General features: G+C 35.6%; 1 protein-coding gene and 1 long non-coding RNA gene across 8 annotated transcripts; both read left to right on the forward strand.

Annotated features, from left to right (window-relative positions):
• Nucleotides 1-3,447: 3,447 nt before the first annotated feature.
• On the forward strand, nucleotides 3,448-13,301 carry LOC113712381 (uncharacterized). Of its 7 annotated transcripts, none has more exons than XR_003453285.2 (9): nucleotides 3,448-3,979; nucleotides 4,859-5,659; nucleotides 6,337-6,689; nucleotides 7,860-8,071; nucleotides 9,332-9,588; nucleotides 9,678-9,856; nucleotides 9,970-10,092; nucleotides 10,193-10,257; nucleotides 12,732-13,301. XR_003453285.2 is itself a non-coding variant. In XM_027235779.2 (8 exons), the coding sequence occupies exons 1-7, from the start codon at nucleotides 3,721-3,723 to the stop codon at nucleotides 10,048-10,050; spliced, it is 2,142 nt and encodes a 713-aa protein (XP_027091580.1). In that variant the 5' UTR covers nucleotides 3,448-3,720; the 3' UTR covers nucleotides 10,051-10,092; nucleotides 10,193-10,532. The 7 variants fall into 7 exon arrangements, 2 of the variants coding, with proteins under 2 accessions (XP_027091580.1, XP_027091578.1); XR_003453284.2 differs by lacking the exon at nucleotides 12,732-13,301 and adding an exon at nucleotides 12,022-12,469; XR_011821893.1 differs by having other exon boundaries at nucleotides 3,449-3,979; nucleotides 9,970-10,257; nucleotides 12,732-12,993; nucleotides 13,091-13,301.
• A 3,621-nt stretch (nucleotides 13,302-16,922) lies between these two features.
• On the forward strand, nucleotides 16,923-19,870 carry LOC140015522 (uncharacterized). The gene is made up of 3 exons (XR_011822165.1): nucleotides 16,923-17,511; nucleotides 18,992-19,053; nucleotides 19,683-19,870. It is a non-coding gene; the product is annotated as an uncharacterized lncRNA (long non-coding RNA).
• The last annotated feature ends 1,808 nt before the right edge of the window (nucleotides 19,871-21,678 follow it).

Below are 21,678 nucleotides of genomic sequence, written 5' to 3' on the forward strand. Positions count from 1 at the left end.
CAAATCTTTAGAGCTCTCATGAATAACTAGGCAGGCGCACGGCTAAAAGGCGCAAAACCGCGTTAACAGCAAATTATGGGTTGTAATGTGATTGATAAAATCTCTGTCATACTTCAAGAGTTATTGGTTCATAGAAATTTATATTTCACCAATAATTCTGTAGGTCACGTTTTATCAATCTAAGTTTGGTTCATAGTCCAAAAGACATCAACGAATTACATTCCACCCAAATGAATCCAGCAGATTATTTTCTTATCTTTTGTCCAAAACCTTTTGAAATAGGAAGGAGATTGTTGTAAAATATAAAAGTATTTCAAAAGTTTTGTCCCACATAGAAAAATGAAAATGATTGCTTTCTCTATCCCATATCGGGAAGTGAGAAAACTTACAGTCTTTGTCCCACATCGGAAGTGAGAAGGGTTGCGCCTCATTCTAAAACCTATAAATAGGTGCTATTTTCCCTTGAAAAAATGCACCACTTCCTCTCCCCCTGACAGTTGATACCTTCCTGTCACCTTTCTTCCAAAATTTCCCATTGACAGTAGATACCTTCCTGTCAGTCCCCTTCTACTTCTTCCTCCTATTACTCTGCTGGATTTATATTTTATTTGCTAGTTCTGGTCCTTTTAGTTTGTAATAGGAAGAAAGTTTGTCTTTCTTGTTCGCAACAAGAAGAAGGTTTGTTTAATCCTGGGGAGACATTTCAATTTCATAAAATAGTTTCTTAGGACAGTGCTACGCACGACTCAAGCAATAGTGTTAACATTGTTGTGGCCGTTTCATCAACAAATTCACATGCATTATTCTTCCCTTTTTGATAACAGAAACAAATAATAAAAAAAAAGATCCTTGGTTCATAGATTCCCCACCAGATTCATGGAAAGAAAAACAAATAAGATGTCAGGGTAATGGAACCGACAACAAGAGTGCAAGAGTTCATGTCCAATGACTTAGATCTTCGTGAAAAACGTGTTAAACCAGCAAGGAGAAGAGTCACGGTTACCTAAGAGTACTTATGTGGTCGATTGAACGTGAAATATGCCCAGAAAGGAGTGCTGATTCCAAGAACGAAGCCAAGAGCTTCGTTGCAGAAAATTGCAGCAATGATGAACCCGATATTTTGGGTCCTGATTTGGGAAGCTCGGAGAGGTTGTTTTGAGGAGATTCCTGAATGAAAGTTCTTGTATTTCATGCTAAGATAGTGCATAAATCAAGAGTTTACTCAAAAAGCTAAGAACTGGGCCAGAATTTGGTGCGAAACTATGCTGGTTTGTCAACCTGGTGATGAGCTTTTGCAGCAAAAATTCTCAGTTTCACCTCTCGCTCGATCTCCCCTCTCTTTTCTTTCTTTTCTGTGTCCCAAGCTCTCTCTTTTCTCCCAAATTCTTCCCTAAAGCTCTCTCCCCAGATTCCTTCCTTTCTCACTTTTCTTTCTTCCTCAGCCAAAACCCTATCCTTCTTGCTTGCCTTTCTCGGTTCTCCCTTTTTTCCTCTCCCCTCGAAAACCCTTTCTTCTTTTCCCCTCCTAGACCCTCTTCCTTTCCAGATTTTTCTCAAGCCTTTTCTTTCTCTGTTGTTCTTTCCAACTCCCCGCAGTCTCTCCTCCTTTTTTTCCTCCCTGTTTTCCCCCCAGCTCTCCCTTCTCTCTTAGTTTTTCTTGCTTTTTCTTTGCTTGGTTTCTCCTTCTGATTCCCGTAGTCTTTCTTGCTTCGTTTTCCCAGCCCAAAGTTCTTTTCTTTCTTTCTTTCTTGTTTGCTCCAACACGACCTCTGTTCCTTCCCCCGCCCCCAGATCTTTCCCGAAACTCACACCAGCCTTTTTTCTCTCTCCAGTTCCCTTCCAGATTTCTCCAAGTTCCCCTCTTTTCTTCTTCTCCAAACCCTATCTCAGTCTCCTTAGCCGCCACTCCCTTGCTTCCCTTGCTTCCTTTTTTCTTGCTTGGTTCTTCTTCCTACTTCCCCCAGCTCTTTTTTTTTCTCCTTCTTGCCCGTAGCTACTTGTTTTCTCTTCCTTTTAGCTGCCAAACTCCCTCTCTTTTCCTTTTTCGTTTTTCCTCTGTCCGTAGCCTTCTCCTCTTTTCCTTTCCCATTTCTCTATTCAGTTTTCTTCCCTTAGCCGAACCCTTTCTCCGTGTCCCTCTCCCCTTGTCCCTGTTCCTTGTTTCCGTAGCCTCTCTCACTTTTCCATATTCTTTTGTTTGTTTTTTCTTCAAATTTTCCTAGGCTGAACACTTGTCTTGCCACCTACCCCCTCCTTGCATGTGGTATCAATAAAATGGGGATACTTGTCCTATTTACATGCACGAACACTTGTCCAATACTTCTCTAATACACTTGTCTAATGCTCCTTTAGCACACTTGTCCAACATGCAAACCTCCACCTATCTTCTTATTTTTCATTTATTTATTATATTTTTGTTTTTCAAAATCAATTTAGGTAAACAAAGAAAAAGCTAATTCCTAATTGAAATTGCATTGCAACATTTTCATTTACTTTAAAGAAATCGAATCTAAGATGATTAAAACATATTTTTGTGAAAATTTTCCTTTTCAAAATTTTAATGCAAAAATATCTTAAAAATAAAAATTATGAACCTAATTTATAAAAACAAGCAAAAATGAATACTAACTATCACTTAATCAATAAAATAAAATAAAATAAGAATAAAAAAATAAAGCTAACATTGAATTAAATAAATGAAATTTTTGGTGTCTACAATTATACTCCAAATATTTAACTACCATATTAATCCTTTTTAAACAAATTTTTATAGTGTAAGTGAGAGGGTTCAAACTCGGAGCCTCTCACTTATACTCACTTTTTATTATAGTCTTTTATAGTTTTTTTTGGTAGTCTTTGTTTTTAAATTTTTTATAATATAAGGAGGAGGGTTAGAATCCAAAATCTCTCCCTTACACTCCCTTTGTCTGAACTACCTATCTTCTCTCTCCTCATGAGTTTACCATATTGGTCTTTAGAAACTTTTATTAATTCATATACAAAGAAATAACAAGCATTCTTCGAGATAAGAATTAAATTTTGTCATACATACTTATTCATTTTCAATTTAAAACAAAAGCAAAAAGTACAATGATCTATTTTTACATAAATGATTTATTAGTATCTATCAAAATTAATAAGTTTACCAATGTAACAGCTAAGTTAACGCAAAGAAAATTTACCATACATGGATAAAAAGAATACTAATTCAAATTTATTAAATAAGATAGGGGTTGGTAGAAGTGAGAGAAATTGCAGATAAAATTGGTTGGAAGAGAACTAGATGCAAAAATGAGTAAAACCAATCATCCATTAATCTATTAATTCTTTTCAATCACGTGTACCACTGAGAGGGAAAGATAATTGTTCTCTTTTCCATTTATCGTTGTAACAAAGATTAGATTTGATGTCAATCAATTAACCAAATCTTGAAGGGTACTTCCGTAACTTCACCAAGAGGCAGGGATCAGGAAGCCGCTCTCCACTTCCTTCCCTTCTCCGGTGAGTCCAAAACACACACACGCACACACACACACTAAAACACACTCTTTTACACAGAGTCAGACGGAAACCTCCCCAATTTCTCTCTCACTGAAAACACACTGAAACTCAGTCAGCATAAACCCCTCTCCCTCTCTCTCTCTTTTGTCCATATTTTCATCAGTATATAAGTAAAACAAAATAAATAAGTAAATAAGTAGATGAGTTGACGAATCGACAATGCGGAAATTCACTGGTTTCAATGGCGGCGGTGGATTGAGGAACGGCGGCGTTTCGTCGGATCACAACCACCACGTATCGATTGGGATTCGTTCTGGTGCTTTGCATAAGCAGCAATCCCGTTACGGTCACCATCTTCACCACCGTCGGTTAATAAAGGGTCGCAAGATCTCCATCGTCGGCGCCCTTATTGTCTTTCTCTTCGTTGCCTTCGTCGCCTCTATCTTCGCTTTCCTCTTCCTCTCTTCAAAAGATAAAGGTACATTTGCACATTCTAATTTTATCTCTACTTTTTTTTTTGGGGTTCTTTTTGAAACACAGTTTTTAAATTTTTGCTCGTGTTTTTTCTTTTTCTTAGTTTAGCAGAAGAGTTAGCTTTTTTCGGAACTAGAATATGCTGACAATGTGGAAATTGAATTCAATTTTGCAATTGTTTGTTTAAACTAGATTATGGTTGTTGATTTGATGCAAATTTGGAACGTTTTGACTTAGTTGGGAAAGCTTGCCGTTGTACTGCTGCTACTGCTACTGTGATTAGGAGAAGGGGGCACAAACGATTTTCCCTTCTCAAGGATTAGAGGAGGAGATTGGCAGTGAGATTAGAACGCCAAGTTGATTTTCAAGCTTTTGCAGTTTAGGTTAACTGAGGGTTTCAGTGTTTGATGCAAATGTTGGGGCTTGGCGACTTGGTGAACAGTATATGAAAATTGCTTTTGTTGATTGATTTTGTACTTGCATTGATTGATTCTTGAATGTTAGACTGATAACTGGTCCAGCCCTTTACTGATGAAATTAAAGTTTTAAATAATGAATGAGAATGGGATTTCACTGCAAAAAAAAAAAAGTGTACATATTATTGGAAGACACGAACAGAATTAAGTCTGTCATTGGTATCACTGTGACTGACATTGAAATTTGACAAATCAAGCACCAGACTTATGCCAGCATAGGGGATCACAGATTTGTCAGCCAAAATATGTTTCTTTCTCCCTGATGCTTTAGAGATACCATAATTGCTTAAGCTTGACTTCATTTACTAGAGATTCTTTTTATTATGTGTTAGTCACAAATCAGTGAATATATATTTGATAGTTTTAGAACTTGACTTCTAATACATGTTTCTGTTGTCTTGCTGCAGACACACATAGTAACTTAATACAGGATGATGACTTCGTAAATGATACAGATTTTCTTACAAATGTTACACGTACAAAGAAACATAATACCGTAAAATTTGGCCATGGGTCGGTTACACATGGTAAAGATTCGCGTTATTGGGATGGTGATGATCGGAGACGAGATGAAGATTATCATGAGGAGGCTAGGGATCATTCTGTAAATAAGGATCATGTTCCTGAGAAGGGTAAAAACAGTGGTAGGAAATCGTCCAGTGATGAATCTCATAAAGGCTTGGGTCATAGAGGGAATGGATTATATAATGAGGCAGGGCGTAATGAATTAAAAATGTATGAAGCTGAATATGAGGCATCTTTGAAGAACATTGGGCAGTCAAAAGAACATGATGGTGGAAATCAGCTATCTCATGATCGTACTAGTAGTGGAAATGAGACTGAGATGGTGGATCCTGATGATGAGTATGATGATGGTATTGACTTACAGGATGGTAGGAAGGAAGACGATGGTGAAATGGAACAGGATGATGGGGACCATTCTGGTGCAACTGCATCATATGATCTAGATGGTGGAGAGTCTGCTAATTTACATAAAGCCCAAACCAAGCATCAAAATATTGTTCACGAGGTTGATGAAGCTTCCACTGATTTATCTGACAAGGAGTCAGCTTCCAGCTCAGAACATTCTGGCAAAGTTCCTGGTAATTCAAGACATGCACGTCCTATTGATAGTCAATATTCTAGAAGGTCTGCTACTGAAAAACGGTCTGGTTCCAAAAAGAAGTCAAAACGCCGTAAATTTTCTGGTCAGTCTCTGCTATTTCTACTACGTGTGTCTTTAAATGTTATAGCTTTTGAGTGATTGCTGATGTAGTGACATGGTCATGTGGATGAGTCCTGGACAAGCCGTGGTGCTTCACCACTCTTCTTTGTATGTGAAAACCAATCATGGTGTTTGGGTTTGTTGACATGAACGTTGAAATTCTTTTTATTCTTTTTTATTTTCTTGTTTTGGGAAAAGGTGGTAAGAATATGAAATGATTACCACACACTTGTACTAATGTGTTACGTGGTTATCTGATGCTGCACTTAATATTGGAGCTCATAATGGCTAGGTTGTGCTTGGTACTGAATCAACTATTGGGTTGACAATAATGGGCTGCAATCTCAAGTGAAGAACCTTTAATTTTGTATCTAAGACACTTTTTTAGCTTGAAGCATTTCTATTATTTTATCCTATACTTCTTGTTGCTACATGGATCCATAATTGATTTTAGCATTAATTGTTTGTGCGTGTTATGACATAGTGTGTTTAGGTTAATATGCATTCACTCACATGTTGATATAGACAAGACAAAAAAGTAAGGGATAGTTGCTTGTGATTGGTGTAGGCAGTTTATGTGGTTTATTTGTAGTTTAAATTTCCATCATATTCACCTGAATGTGAACATTCATTTGGCCAACTTTTACTATATGCTTTCAGGTTCTTGCGAGATGAAACTTCTAAACTCTACTGCACTGCTTGTAGAACCTTTAGAAAGCCGAAAATTTGCAAGGTTTTCCTTGCAGTATACAGAAGCAGAAGAAAAACCCGATGATGATGAAGAGTGGCAACCTAGATATGCTGGGCATCAGAGTCTAAGAGAAAGGGAAGAATCTTTTATTGCACATGATCAGAAAATAAACTGTGGCTTTGTAAAAGGTTCTAGTGGATATCCTAGTACAGGATTCGACCTGGCAGAAGATGATGCTAAATATATAAGCAGTTGTCACATTGCTGTGGTGTCTTGCATTTTTGGAAATTCAGATCGGTTGAGAATACCTGTTGGAAAAATGGTGAGATGTGTTTCACTTTTCCAATATTCTTGGTAAAACTTCTGCATCCTTTAGCTGTTATAGTCTTTAGAAACAGTAATCTGGAGGAATAATATAAGAACATCCTTTACTGCAGCTTTATGAAGGGCTGACAGTTTACAGTAAAGTGTTAACCTCATAGCTTACTGATGGTTCTATTAATTCCTTTCCCTTCTCCTACCCTCCTATTGCCTTAAATTCTGCCAATCCCTTTTCTTTTAATATCTATCTATGTATAAAGCATGAGGCATATCAAGTGTATCAAGTATCTAAAATTCTTCTCAAAATTTGTTTCAAGTTTTAAAGGTTTTGTAATTTGATTTGCATATGGAATTTCTTGGAAATTGTATTCCTCACAATAAATTGGAAGTTTTAATATGAAAATAGCTTTCACTTTGGGGTGAAAATTTGCTTCTAAATGGAAAGCACCCTTATTGCCCCCTTGGTCAACTCTTGTTAACTAATAAAACATGTATTATGTACAAAGGCAATTGACCATGAATGCTTTGGGTTACCATGACACTTCGGTCATGAGGCTGTAGAGAGTGGTTGGTTGCTTGAACATGATAAACACGTGAATGTGAGATGTACTGATTCTTTGCAATGTTTAATGAATTTTACCTGCCTTTGCTCAATTTTGAGCTTCTTCTCTCCTCAGTCGACGGTTTTTCCATCTCCAAAGATATTTTTTCATGTCCTTTCCTCTTTGTCTGTCCGTCTGTCCTCTTTCTATGCATTTTTGTAGGTAATAGTTTCTACTTATTCCCAGACTTTCTTGCCCAGCATATGCCTATGTTGTGCTCAACATGTTAAGCAGAAGAGGCAGAGTGCGGCTTCTGTTCCTTCTTCGGTTGAAGAGCATGCCCTTTTCTTTTGTCTTAGTTGTCATGGACATTGTGAATGGGATATCCTGAAAGAATGCTAAATTAAAATATCTTTGTTTCCAATTACAGAATGTTACTTGGATGCAGATCCTATTTGTGTACACATTCGACTCATTCCTTATGATCAGGAGATTAAATTGCTTATTTCTTTTCTTTACTTTTCCTTTATCTGGTCAGTAAATAAGTTTCGTTCAAATGATTTATTATGGTGATGAATATGATATTATCTTCACTTACATTCATCCATCCTCTTTCTTTCCTCTTGCAGGTCTCTCGTTTATCCAGAAAAAATGTTTGCTTTGTTATGTTTGTTGATGAAGCTACTTTACAAGCTCTTTCTTCGGAGGGCCATATGCTAGACAGAATGGGCTTCATTGGACTGTGGAAAGTTGTAGTAGTGAAGAATCTGCCTTACACTGACATGCGGAGAGTAGGAAAGGTTCCAAAATTGTTGTCACACCGACTTTTTCCTTCAGCTAGGTAAGAGAGTAGTTATTCAGTGACCTTTAAATTGATTCTGAGGTTAACCATGTAACTCCTTGTTTTACTTCTATTTTTACTAGCGGCTTCATGGATATGATGGAAGACATTTTTCTTATGTATAATGGCCCAGGTTTCTTTATGCTATCATTAAATGTTTACTGTAGCTGTATATGGTTAGAGGTGTCACTGTCATTTGACTTGTATCTTTTTCCTCTTTCTATGTTGTTCTTTTCACTATTGCCATTTCAACCTGTAGTTTGAATGTTTTGTGAAGAATATTGGTTCAACCGATGGTGGCAAATGCTGAGACTATCTGACAGATTCCACATTGTACTTGTATGGTGAAACCTTAACGGTTAACTGGACCCCCCCCCCCCCCCCAACCCACCAAACAACAAAACAACCAACAAAAAAAAAAAGACCCAAAAAAAGATTAAGATTTAGTTACACTGTTAGTTAGTGAACAGAATCCAGGTAAACTTTTGAAAGCTGCCCCATCGTGTTTGGCAGTTTTGTCCTGTTATATATATCAAAGTGTGTCAAGCCGTGGACTTAACTATCATGAGGTTTTAAACATCATATTCTTCTGAAGTCTAGAACCAAGGAGGAAGTCTTAATCTTCGCGTTAATCTTAATCTTCAGATCATGTCTTTCGCCAGATGTTTCAAGATATTGAAGTACTATGGTTGTTAATATTGTTGAATTCGAGTGGTGCTCATTGGTGATTCTTATTAGGGTTGCTGAATTCTATCTCTGGTGGTAAACAATATTATAATTTACCATCTAGAGATTGATTCAAATCAATTTGACCGATTTGTGTGGTGTCGCTTTTTTTTTTTAATCACCAATATTCTTTTCACCTGTACTTTTCACATATTCTTTGTGTATCTTGGTGATGAGGTGCTTGATCGTAGTTAGTCAGTGGCCAAGCAGGAACAATGGTAAATTTAGAATTCAGAAAAAGGGCATTCAAGTTGATGAATTGCTGTAGTGATTCTATTTGAGAGCCTTTCCTGCTCAGTCACTTGTTCCTGTGTGCTGGGTTTCCTTCTGTTCACAAGTGCTGCAATAAATGTCAATCATACCAAATTGTGTCCATACAAGGTGCAGTTGGACAGAAGAAACAACCTCTTTTTTGCTGTCCTATAAGACATAGCTTGACAATCCAGAATTCACTTTTATTTTATTCAAAGTTGGATTATGCATTTCAAATGATCTTTTTGGATGGTTAAATGCTGCTGCTTATGTTGTGTTCAGGTATTCAATCTGGTTAGACAGCAAGCTACGTCTACAGCTTGATCCACTGCTTATCTTGGAATATTTCCTCTGGCGGAAAGGTCATGAATATGCTATTTCTAATCACTATGATCGCCACTGTGTGTGGGAGGAAGTTGCTCAAAATAAGAAGCTTAACAAGTACAATCATACTGTCATAGATGAACAATTTCAATTTTACCAAAATGATGGGCTAAAACGATTTAATGCATCAGATCCTAACAAACTTCTTCCTAGCAGTAAGATTCTGTTTCTTGTCTGCTTCTGAAATCTTTCAGCTTCAGCTTCTGGTATGATCTTAATAGCATGTTTTCTGGGTTATTGACAGATGTACCTGAAGGGTCCTTCATTGTACGAGCTCACACACCTATGTCAAACCTGTTTTCTTGTCTTTGGTTTAATGAGGTTGATCGATTTACTCCTCGTGATCAGCTGAGTTTCGCATACACGTATCATAAGTTGAGGAGGACAAACCCAGAAAAACCATTTTATCTAAATATGTTTAAGGTGAGCAGTCCTGGAAATTGCATACAAAGTCTGAGCAAGAGATTGACAACTTGCTTCTAGTTTTGTTTCTTCTTCTTATAAGCCATTTAAAACTGTTGTTGCCTGTCTTGCAGGACTGTGAGAGGCGAAAGATGGCCAAGTTGTTTCGTCACAGGTCAGAGGAGAGGAAAACCGTACAACATGATATAGAGTAGTTCTGGATGGAACTTTACCTGGGAAGGGTGATTCATTCTTTTGTATGTTTACATCATTACAACTGGATTCATTGGTTCAATTCTTCCGGCCCATTTGTTGTAAAGTGATGATTAATCAATCTGCTCAATTTGCTCCTGGTAGTCTGCCAAGTTGATGTATAAGAATTGGATGTTTGCACCTTGTGGACACGGCTCCAGGAAAGGCAGGTCAGTTTTCAAGACTCGTCTTTCAGCCGGAAATTCAAATAATAAAACAACTAAGAGCCTCCCTTTTGTCTATTTCATTCATTGGCTTGTATCATAGCACCATGGACCATCCAATACCTTTTGTAACAATATTTTTTTATTATAATTTCTCGTACGAAATATATACCTAGCCAAATGTGCCTCTTTTATGGGGTTCATGAATTTTGTCGAGTCATTTACGTCTGTAAAATGTATTAAGAGTTTAATTCAAATTTGAGCAGTTTTAGTAGTCTTCATATCTGAACATTGTACTTTTCTCATGTCCTTTTCTCAATTTGAGGTTATAATACTTTTTGATATAGAGTTTATATCCACTGGATTTACTGGTATTGATCTGTTTTTATTGTGGACGGGATGTAAAAGTTGATATGAGAGATGTTGTTTGTTCAATTTTCTCTATTAGAAGTTAATAGATTTGAATGTGAAAATATGGAGTTTAGCTAGACAAGAAAAGCTGTCTACCCTCCTTGCATAAGGCACGCTTGGGAGAAGTAGAATTACATATGGGGCAATGCATGCCTAGAGAAAAGAACAAAAGAATATTAACAATCATATGGCAAATTCTGGACAAGCATGTCTGATGTTTGTATTCCTTGGAAACTTTTAAAAGTAGTATTGCATGCTGCAGGTGATTGGGCTATACCCTTCTGTATGTATTCTTGTGTGAATAGTAAGAATGAAATTGACATTTCATTTATCAAGATGATTCTCTTTTCCTTAATTTTGTGATGAATCCTGATTCATTTTTCAAGTTTTATGGTTGTTTTGAATTTCAACATCCTGAAAGTACTTTCGAGAGCTAATGCTTGTGGCTAGTGGATCAGTAAGTATGTTTTCTTGGAAAAGGTTTTGTATAAGGGAAAGGTAAAATGATGGTGATGAGAATCAAACCTTTGTTACCTCTAGAGCAAAGCCCTTTATCCAATTGGTCACCATTTGATTCTCCAGTGAAGGTCATTTATGTGCTTTGTTAGGTTTTCTATCTTAAACCTTTCAACCAGCACTTTGAGATGGCTTATGACAATCACTTCTCTTCACTGTAATTGTCCTTCAATTCTGCCAAAGATCTGCACTTAAATTTAACTGGCTTACAGCAGAAAATGTTGTCTAGTGCTCTGCACCTGATTAATTGGAGTTAAGAGGATAAGCGTAAATCCACAAGTTAGGGTGGTGAGCCCATGTTATGTGTCCCATATATCTTCGCATTTAAAATTTGGTCTGGTGAATGGGTGCATAATGCTTTAAGATGGAAATTTATCTTAAAGCATGCTGATTTCTGTTTCAAGTTTTATCAGGAACTTTAGTGGTTATCTCAACATCTTGTGTAGGAGAAAGATATGAACATCTTTCAACTTGATCTATTTGGTACCTGAAAACATTTTACCTGATAAATTGAAGCTTTACATATTAGAATGGTTGATTTAATTTTTAGTTAGTAGATACTGACTGCATAGTGGTTCATCTTCAGTTGTGAACTGTGGGGCACCCTTTAATTTTGGGCAAATGCCCACTGCTGTAAACATACATGCTGCATGGTTGTGACTGAGAATTTTGTCGTTGAGACTGCTCCCCCAAAACGAGACATAGATACAGTAGCAAGATAAATAGCACGGAATATGGGATTACAGTTTTTTCCTTTTGGATTAAGATTTACATTTCAAGTTTCAAATGAATGCTTTTGCATATCGTACAAATCATAGTACTTGAACTGATTTAGGATTACAGGGGTTCAAGGCACCAATAGCATCAGATTCAGAGTCTCACTGCTGCTACACCAAATTCAATAGATACAAACTGCACTAATTTAAGTTTTGCTGCATGGGAGTAATCTGCTGCAGCAACTTGTTTCTTCCTCTAAGAACCTCTTCGAAAACTTTGGTGACTTCCAATTCAAATACCTCGAGACTAACCTTCACAGCAGCCGATTTCTCTTGGATTGATGCTTTGGTTCTTTTTAACTTATCTATATCTGTTGCAATTTGCTTTTCAGTCTGAGATTTTGTCTCTGTTATCTCCTGTTCAATCATTTCATGCCCAAGAAATGCTACAAAAAGATTGTCAACATGGATGTTGGATTTGTTGTTAAAACATTTTGCAAGCTCTTGGACTGAATCTACAAATAATTTCATCTGAGGAAGTTCACAATGAATTTCCTTTTCAAGTTCTACTGGAATTGGACAGAAAATTATACAGAAAAGGATTGAGGATATAATGGTCATGGCACCTGTGATTGCTCATATAATATTTGTGGTACTATTCTTGCTGTTAATTTTGTTCATTGGAATTTCAGTAGTATCTTCATTTTTCCACTTCAAAGAACCATTTAGTGTCCCGCACAGCCAGTACCTGAATATTAGCCAAAGACTCGCCTTGAGACATACTTCTGGAAGCAACATCAATCTTGAGAAGGTTTCTATTCATCTCATTAATTGCAGATGTGAGCAAATTGCAAAGCTCCAAGATGCGTAAACTCTTATTCATGTATTCATCCACCAACTTGCTTATGCCATTCCATGTGCTCGTCGGTACTTGCAAGCTCTAAAGTAACAGAAGAAACTCAGCATGCATTTTCTTTAGCAGAATCACAGCTTCTGTGCACCTTTCTGAATGTCATGCGCCAACGAAGCAAACAATGGCGCAACATTGTTCTTAGTGATGGTGTACGGGCTATCTTCAAGCTGAAATGGAGCAAGACAGGTGATGAAATACGCCTTACCCATTTGCTTTCTATACTTAGCTAGAAACCCTTAACCAAAGAATTATAATCTTAGAAAGACAACCGTGCCATTTACAGAAGATCATTAGCAGCATCTTCAAACAAATAGCTTGGAGTTATGGTTAAAGAATTATATTAGGATATTGGAGGAAGCCATTCGCTAGTGTTGAAGGATCTCTACCTTGTTATACAATACTATGAAATCTATTCCTATTTGTGTAAAAGAATGTTTGTAGCACAAGTAAACTAACAGTTTTAACGAACCACCCTAAATCAATTTTATTGCAAACGTGAAGATAAAGTCACGCAAATACTTTTCCTGTTGAAGCATAATGTCTGCTTTTCGGTAGGAATGGAAAGCATGATTGTTCAGAATGATTATAATAGTATTTTGAAAATGATAGGACTCCCCAAATACTAGCCGTGGAAGAAAGGAACCCCGTGAAGGCAACAAACTATGCATTAGTCTATTCTTAATCCATTGCTACAAGCTTAAGATTCTAACTTGTACTCTTCTTTGATCAAACAAAGCAAAGACGGTCAGCTTTATTATGTAGAGGGAAGAAAATCAAAGTAAAGCTGTTTTCCGTATGTTGCTCCTTATTTTCTAATAAGGTGTAACAAAATGATTCTAGAATTAACTTGTGCATGATGGGTCTATAGAATAATTCAAGTTTTGCTTGTTTTGCCACTCAAAAACAAGGTTGAATTTTATAAGTGCATATGAGATTGGGTAAAATATTTGCAGATTCTTTATTATCAAGCGGGTATTGTGCAGTTAGTTCAACTTAACCATTAATCTTTATTCTATGATTTTATTCAGCAGTTTTATATTGAATTAACGATATCAGTGCCATAATCTCTCTCTAAAATATTGTACCTTACACAAAAATTGGCGGAGCCGGGGTCCAAATATGCTTGGTTAGCCTACATCAATTTAGGCCTATAGCTTCTTATGTGTTTATAGAGGTGGTCATGGTTCAGATTTGAATTGGAACTGAATAGCAATTAGATCGACGGTTTGTTGAATTGGAATTGAAACCGGATTTTGAAAACCTAAATTGGAACCATAATCGTGACTAAAGGTTCGGGTATAGATTCACCAAAATTTTGAACCGGACCGGAATTGGTGATTTACGACCCGTTCAAACCATCTAAAGAAAATATTTACTATTTAAACATATTTGGCTAGTTTAGAATTCAATATCAATAGTTAGAATCTAATACTAGCAGTTCTAATTCAAATCCAACAACCTATTGCCCCATTCTATGAGTAAGTCTATACCCCATGACTAATCTAAATTCAAAATCAATCTAATCTAATCAACAATGAGATTTTTTTCATAAAATTTGCATAATTTTTTCTTTTTTCTTGCATATGATAATACAAAAAGTTTTTTTTTAACATTCATTGTCATATTTTCTTAAAATCAATTTTATAACAAGTATTTAAACATAACTAAAAGAACATAACAGTAATCAGAAGAAATCGAAATTGTAACTAGAATTGAATGTTCAACAATTGTAATCGTAACTCTCCCTATAAGGACCAGTTTAGGTTCCACTTTTTAGAAAAATTAGAATCGTCGATTTTTAAATTGGAATCGTGGCCATGTCTATGTGTTTCTATTCACCCCATGCTTTTGTTTCTAGAATTGAAGAGATGGTATGGTAAGGACAAAATATTGAATTATGTTTTAAATTTTGTATGTTGATAAGAAAGAGTTCCACTTTATTTACACACTATTTGACAACAAATGAATAATTATTCACACACATTCTTATTAGCCAACCCCAAGCTCCGATTACAAAATGGGCTGAGATTCAGAAGTGTATTGAGGAATCCAACGTTTTTTGGGCCCAACTTTAGGCTTGTTGATCGAGTCTACTTCATGAATGGAGGCCTTGAAAAAAAAGATATGAGTTGTCATGGGTACAAACTACTCTAATCAAATTCAATACTTTAATGCTTAAACTTGTTTGTTTATTTTCGGTAAACTTTCAAAATTGGCTAGTTTCTTTATCAAGGAGGTGAAATGAGCATTTATCGAGTTGAGTTCGAGTATTCTAAATTTTGGACATGTAAATTTAAAAAATTATGCTAATTGACAAAAGTTCTAGTTATGATCACTTGGTACGAGTGTCAAAACTAAAATACTAGTAGAATGTTAAGATTTTGTAGTGAAGGAAACCTAGGTTGATCCTATAAGGAATAGTTGTAACACTTAATTTCCTATGTTGAAGTGGCAAAGGATAAATTTTGATGATATAAAAATAGTAAAGAAATAGCAATAATAAAAACAAGGATTAAACCACTAGGAAGGGTGTGGTTGTTAGGGATGAGAAGGTTGTGGAAAGGAGCAGGAAGAGTGTGGGGAGGGGTGAGAGATTAAAAGAACTAAACCAGTAGTAAAAGAGCGAATCCAAGGACAAGAAGTTTTATATTGCAATTGATCATCAATAGTTAAAGATTCAATATATGATCAACTATATGGCCTAGGCTCCTCTAGATACCAGAAAAATTCACAGTTTCTCTAATTTCAATGATTAAAATAATGACCCAATTTTATTTTTGTCAATAAACAAATCAAGTATTGACATAATTCAATTAATGTAATGGTAGATTTAAGAACCAAAAATCAACCAAAGATAACAATAATTTGTGGTGCCCAAATTATTAAATCAACACCATTGCCCCCTAAGATATCACAAAAGGATACAATATGTTATTAGCATTAGTTGCGACAGTGACTCCAATTTAAGACAAGTACAGATCAAAAATAAAATCAGTACTTTAATGTGAAAATACATATAAAGAAAAAAAATGTACTACTTAGTTCATCATATATGCATCAACAATAGCAGTTAAATCAAGGAGACATAAATAGTTAATAGAAAGATTGAAAATATCAAATCCGATTTCACAATTAATGGAACTAGGACTTCAATCCTTGGGTTGAATATCAAATTAACTACACATAATTGAGAGTTTCTTCCTCAATAATAATCTCCAAGAATAATTGAGAAAATGTGAGACATTTATAGCTAAAACACAAATTCTTCATTTTGATAAACTCCTCTAATCTATTCCTAAGAATGTAAAGCTACGAGAAATGTAGAAATCTCCATCTTTTGTCTCTTCAAAAGTTGTTTGTACGTAGGTCTCCTTATATAGATACTAGAGAGTCATAGGGTTTGAGTTGGAGGAGAACAAGTAACTTAATATAAAAGAAAACGTGTTTCCCATAGATGTCTAGCTCCAAGTTTAGCTTCATACCCAGTGCTTATTGTCTACTGCTTCTTTAAACTTTGAATTTTCTCCTAATTTCAGCTCCATTTTGGTTCTTTCTTCCAATTGTATTCAACCCTATTCAATCACAAAAAATATCTTAAATAGTACTTTTTATAGAAAAAAAATTTTTATAGCGAAAATTAATTAGAACTAGACGGTAAATGTTTATGACTATTTGACTGTTGTTCATGACTATTTGATTAGTTGATGAAGCAAAGATTAAACAAATTTTAACCAAACCGAGCTCAATTTGAATATCACTTTTTAGCCCTATGAGCTCTATAACGTTAGCTTCTAAATTAAACAAATTCAGATTAGATCATTCACATGAGGACATAATCGATAAAATTCTTTTCTTCAACCTTCAATATATTGTACATTTTCTCAACTAATATGTCCTTAATTTTGATACTATTCAAGTGGTTAATATGGTTAGAGGAAGAAGTGTTGAGAATTTGAAGTTCCAAAACTCCATTTGTTTAATTTTTTATTTTTTGTTTTTGTACAAAAAAAAATTAGAACAAAATGTTATCCTACTCCAAAGGCTGGAAGGTCACTGTGAGAACCCGTAAAACCCTAATATTTTTTTCCGAGGGTTTATTTCCCCTTAATTGCATGTTTTCTGCATTTTCTGGCTTAGGAATATTTTCTTGATGGATTTTATGAGCAATTAGAGTTGTAAGATGATTTTTCTAGTATTGGAGTAGTTTTAGAACAGTAAGAATACATATTGGACGTGGGACCCACGAGTGCGAAAAGTTCGGGAAAATTCGGCCAATACGGTTAAGTTTCGGATACTGTGGAAAATTTGTCGGGTGTTAAGAGATAAGTAGTGTGTGTGAAGTGATTGATGTGAGAGAGAAAAGAATGATAAGAATGCATTTAATGAGGTGCCATGTGTCATGTTCCCATTGGGTGGACTTTATGGTTTACTATTCTATTTTTTGACCTTTTGACCACTTGTTTAAATATCTTAAAAATTGAACAAAACTTACCATTTCTTGCTCCTTGATGGCCGAACCTCTCATCCAAGAAGAAAGAAAAACTCTTCCAAGTTTAAGCTTCCAACAAGCTCAAATCACCCAACTCAAGTGCTTAAACTAGAATCTACTCCATAAAATTCCTTCCTTTGGTGCTCTTGAGTGCTTAGTGAAGTTTTTTTTGGAGAGCTAAGGTGTCCACACTCCCTATCTCTCTTGATTACTTGGTAAGTGATGCTTGAACCTCTACTACACCTAATGATGGTTATCTTATGCTTAGAAGTGGCTTGAGTGTTGGAATATATGATTTATTTCTTGGTTTGGCTTGATTTGGTGAAGTTTTCCATTTTATGAGGAATTTTCTGGTTGCATATGATCTTGATGGTGTGGTTGTTTTTGATGGTTGGTAATAAGGGGCTTTGACTCTAGTAGGTGTGACTAGTTGATAATTGCAATCAATTTTGGATTTGGAAGAATTTCTGGAAAATTAGGGTTCTTGAAGCTACATTCTGTCCGAAATTTTAGGTCATAGCTAGAGGCCGAATTGGACTTTGATCAAAACATGAAAGTTGTAGGTATTGGTGAGTATGAAGTGCCTACAAAATTTCAGGGAATTTGGAGTAGTATAGAGAGAGTTATGCCGTTTTTACTGTTGCTGTTTTTGGTGAACAGAATGTGCGGAACTGCGATAGTAATTGCCTATTTTGACTGGATTTGGTTTGGATTTTGAAGTTGGTGTCTTCTGATGAAATGTTACTGGATGTCTTAGCTATCATATTCCTTTGGAATTTCGGCATTTGGACTTGTATAGACTGAGTTATAGTAATTACAGTTTTGTGTGATTTGCAAACCTGTTTTGGGAATTCTGGTATAGTATTTTGCATTTTTGACCTAGTTGTGCTAGGATTTGGATTGAGTGACCTTCTGTGATGTTGTAGCCCTATCTTTTAGCTTCGAAATGGTGGGTCTTACACCTTCGTCCGATAATCATAGGGCATTTGGTGCCATTACCGCAAAAAGGAAGTCAAAAACTGTTTTTTTTAGGGCCAAAGCTAATTGCATTTCCGAATTTTCTGGTTTTCTCTAATGATTGTATATGTTTATGGAACCCTATTGGGGTCATATTTGGCATTGGTTTACGACTCGTTATCGAGTCTCATTGTACTTGCTTGCATATTTTAGGGCTTGACTTTCCTTTCCGGTTAATTTCCTAGCTAAATGACTTGAATGACTTGAAGCCTAGTGAACGGCTTTTGGAAGTGAGATTATTTTTGTATGAGATGTTGGGACTGATTTGAGAAAATAATGAAGCCAAAATGGCTGGGAAATTAGGTAAACACAAAGGGTGTGCTGCCCAAATTTTCACTCAAGGACTAAGTTTTTATTGGAATTTGTATATTTTCGTTTGACAAATATTATGACTGTTTTATCATTCCCAAACATGATACCTCTTCGATTTAAAACGCCAAATGTTTACTTACTCCGTACCCAAAATATAGAAGTGTGAGTTAGGGTTTTATCGGTCACAAGTGAACTACTTTCAAGTACGATTTTAAGAGTCTTTTTGTTTTTCCATATGTTTTTCATCCTTGGTTCCCAACAACCCTCTTCTTACTTGGAAGTCATCTTTACACGTTTTACTCCTAATGAGTCGGGTTTCTTTGTTTTGCTCGATAAACTATAATGTGTTCTCTTGTTCAATCTTAGGTTTTTTTCAGTGACTGAGGGTTATCCGGAGGGATATTTTACACATTATTTTGCGTGCCTAGGTGAGTGTTCCTTGTTTGCTATATCCCTTGACTTATTGGCCTGTTATTATGAATTGATAATGTGTTACGTGCTTTCAATGATTGTTAAAACGCGTTTTCTAGGCGAGTGTGTACTTTATCGCACTCGACCTAAATAAATATGAAATTTTCAATGATTAATGATTAAATGCTAGTTGTGCATGAATGTAAGCCGTTTGGCTGAACTGGCCACTGCCCTTCGTTACCGATCGAATCGGGCGATATGGTGACCCTGGGTGAATTTGGTATACTCGAGTATTACCTTGTAGTCCGGCTACGTCCGGATGGGAGGAGTCCGGTCAATGTCCGGATGGGTGGAGTCCGGCCAACGTCCGGAAGAAAAAAAAAAGAGATGAACGAGGGATTCTACTTACAAAAAAAATATATTGGAAACGATTGGAGGAATAAGGGGAAATGTCAAGAGAACGAACAAACAAATAGCTCCATGTGAGCCCGTATCCTTTTAATGAATGTTACTATCGCTTTCCATTGAAAATGTTTCTTGAATTATTGATACTCCATGTGCGATATATTGAATTGTTTGTTTGATTACCTGTTCGGAACCTCACTGAGCTTTTAGCTCACCCCTTTAGTTTTGTTTTCCTTAACAGGGGACGGCGAGCAGAATGAGAGCACAGACTAGCCAGTTTAGTTCTTTTGTTTCTTTTGTTTCTTTTGTAGTGGTTCTCGCCTTGTGCTTGGCACGGGCTGGACGTATGAAGGATTGAGAACCTTTGTATATTCAATCTTTACACTTCCGTTTGGGTTTGTCAATGTATATAAGTTTCGATGTTTGCTATATGAATTCTTGTGGTTTTATTTCGAATTTGATTAAGGAACGACTGAGTCCCGGCGAGAGCTGGGCAGGCGACCCGCCAAACCCTCTGGTTCGCCTTAGGGGAAGGTGGGGTCGTCACAGTCACGGGTTCCATAAGTGGAATTAATCGTTGGGTCACTGCACTAAAACCCGATGAACCATGACTTGAATTGCACTTTACCCCTATGACTATATAAATACCTAACTCATGATTTTAATCAAAAAACAAAAACCTAACTCACTCCAATGTGTATGGCTCAGGCCAATTTAGATCAATGTGCACAACCATGACACAGAGGTAGATTGGCTATCACGTTGGAGGAAAAAAAAAATTTTTACAGAAAGATTTTTTTTTTTATAAAAGTATAAGTAATCCACAGTAATGGGATTAATACAAATTGATTATAACCAATCAAGTAATCAACACTATAACTGATTAACTCACAAATAGTGGAAAGATAATTAATATAAAAATAGACACAACATATATTTAGTGAGACCTAAGCCCAACTGCTCTAATTTATAGAATCTCAAACTTGACCACTAAATCAAGGATTCATCGGCATCATGTTGGAGAAAGTTAGAAGTGTATTGTTTGGCCAATGTTAGGGAGGTTAATAACTGCATTGAAATATCTTACGGTAAGTGCCCAATGAATTTAATATTTTATTCTATCATTAAGAATTAAGTTTAATTAGTGCTGTCACATATAAGAGAATTTTTTAATTTTTAGTTATGATAGTAAGGCAATTTGTTTGATTTGGATCCATGGGATCTCGTAAAAATCTTGTATTACTAATTCTTGTTAAATCTTAAATTATAACACTTCTATCTTTCCAATATTACTCAATACATTTTGTTTGAATATTGTTCTACATGTCTCTAAAACTTTTGATAATTTTGTAATTCAACCTTTCAAGACTATTCATTTCACTCACTTTGAAATATATGCATTTCACAAGAAAATATTGCCTTTTGGTATTGCAATAAAGATTCCACATGTATCACAGACGCTGAAACTTTTAAAGTTATAAATATATATAGAACTCCCTCACTTCATTACCTGCATCATTTGTGATATTAAGTACTTGCGAAAGTGTCTAAAACACAAAGGTGATAATATGTACTTGCTTGGATTTTGTTTTCTAATTATATTTACATTTAGAGGAGGCAATTTTTGACACAACAAAAAATTACGATTCGAAAAAGGCTCGATATTAATGAAAGTGTATGTGCCCTAAAGTCAATCAACTTTTAGGGTTTGATATTTATTTGAACTATTTATGTTATAATAAATGATAACTTTACAATATTGATTGCTTATAGATTTATATTTGTATGATAAAGTTATTAGAATAAGCCTAATCAATTTAATTATAAGGATTATGATGATGAGGTGCAATTAGTTTTTTTTTTCAACATGTGAAATTTCTGGTAAGCTTAAAAAAGAGAAAAAAATGAGCCTACTACAATTATAATAGTAATCAAAATCAATTGCAAATTAAAGTAATTAATTGCGTATGCTAATAAGGTAGAATTTGAACTCATTTTATACGAGTGTTTAGTGCTTTAATTGCTTTATTTGAGCTTTAATATTGATGGAAATTGCCTAATTTATTATAGTTTTTGATCTAATAAGGGGTTGGCTTAATTTGATAGAAAATGGACTGATCGGGTACAAAGCTCGAGCGCCAATTAGAAGAGACCAATGCAAGACATCATAATGGACATTGAACTAGACATGCTCCAGAAATTTTTAATATTTTGCATCAGTCAATGTTAAGCACCGA

Source organism: Coffea arabica, chromosome 10e (genome assembly GCF_036785885.1).
Source record: "Coffea arabica cultivar ET-39 chromosome 10e, Coffea Arabica ET-39 HiFi, whole genome shotgun sequence".
Lineage (NCBI taxonomy): Eukaryota > Viridiplantae > Streptophyta > Magnoliopsida > Gentianales > Rubiaceae > Coffea > Coffea arabica.

Excerpts from the sequence above, each read along its gene's own strand:
- LOC113712381 (XM_027235779.2), top strand. The coding sequence starts at position 3,721 with ATGCGGAAATTCACTGGTTTCAATGGCGGCGGTGGATTGAGGAACGGC. Across the intron at positions 6,690-7,859 it reads GAATACCTGTTGGAAAAATG|GTCTCTCGTTTATCCAGAAA; the intron begins GTGAGATGTGTT and ends TTCCTCTTGCAG. Across the intron at positions 8,072-9,331 it reads CGACTTTTTCCTTCAGCTAG|GTATTCAATCTGGTTAGACA; the intron begins GTAAGAGAGTAG and ends TGTTGTGTTCAG.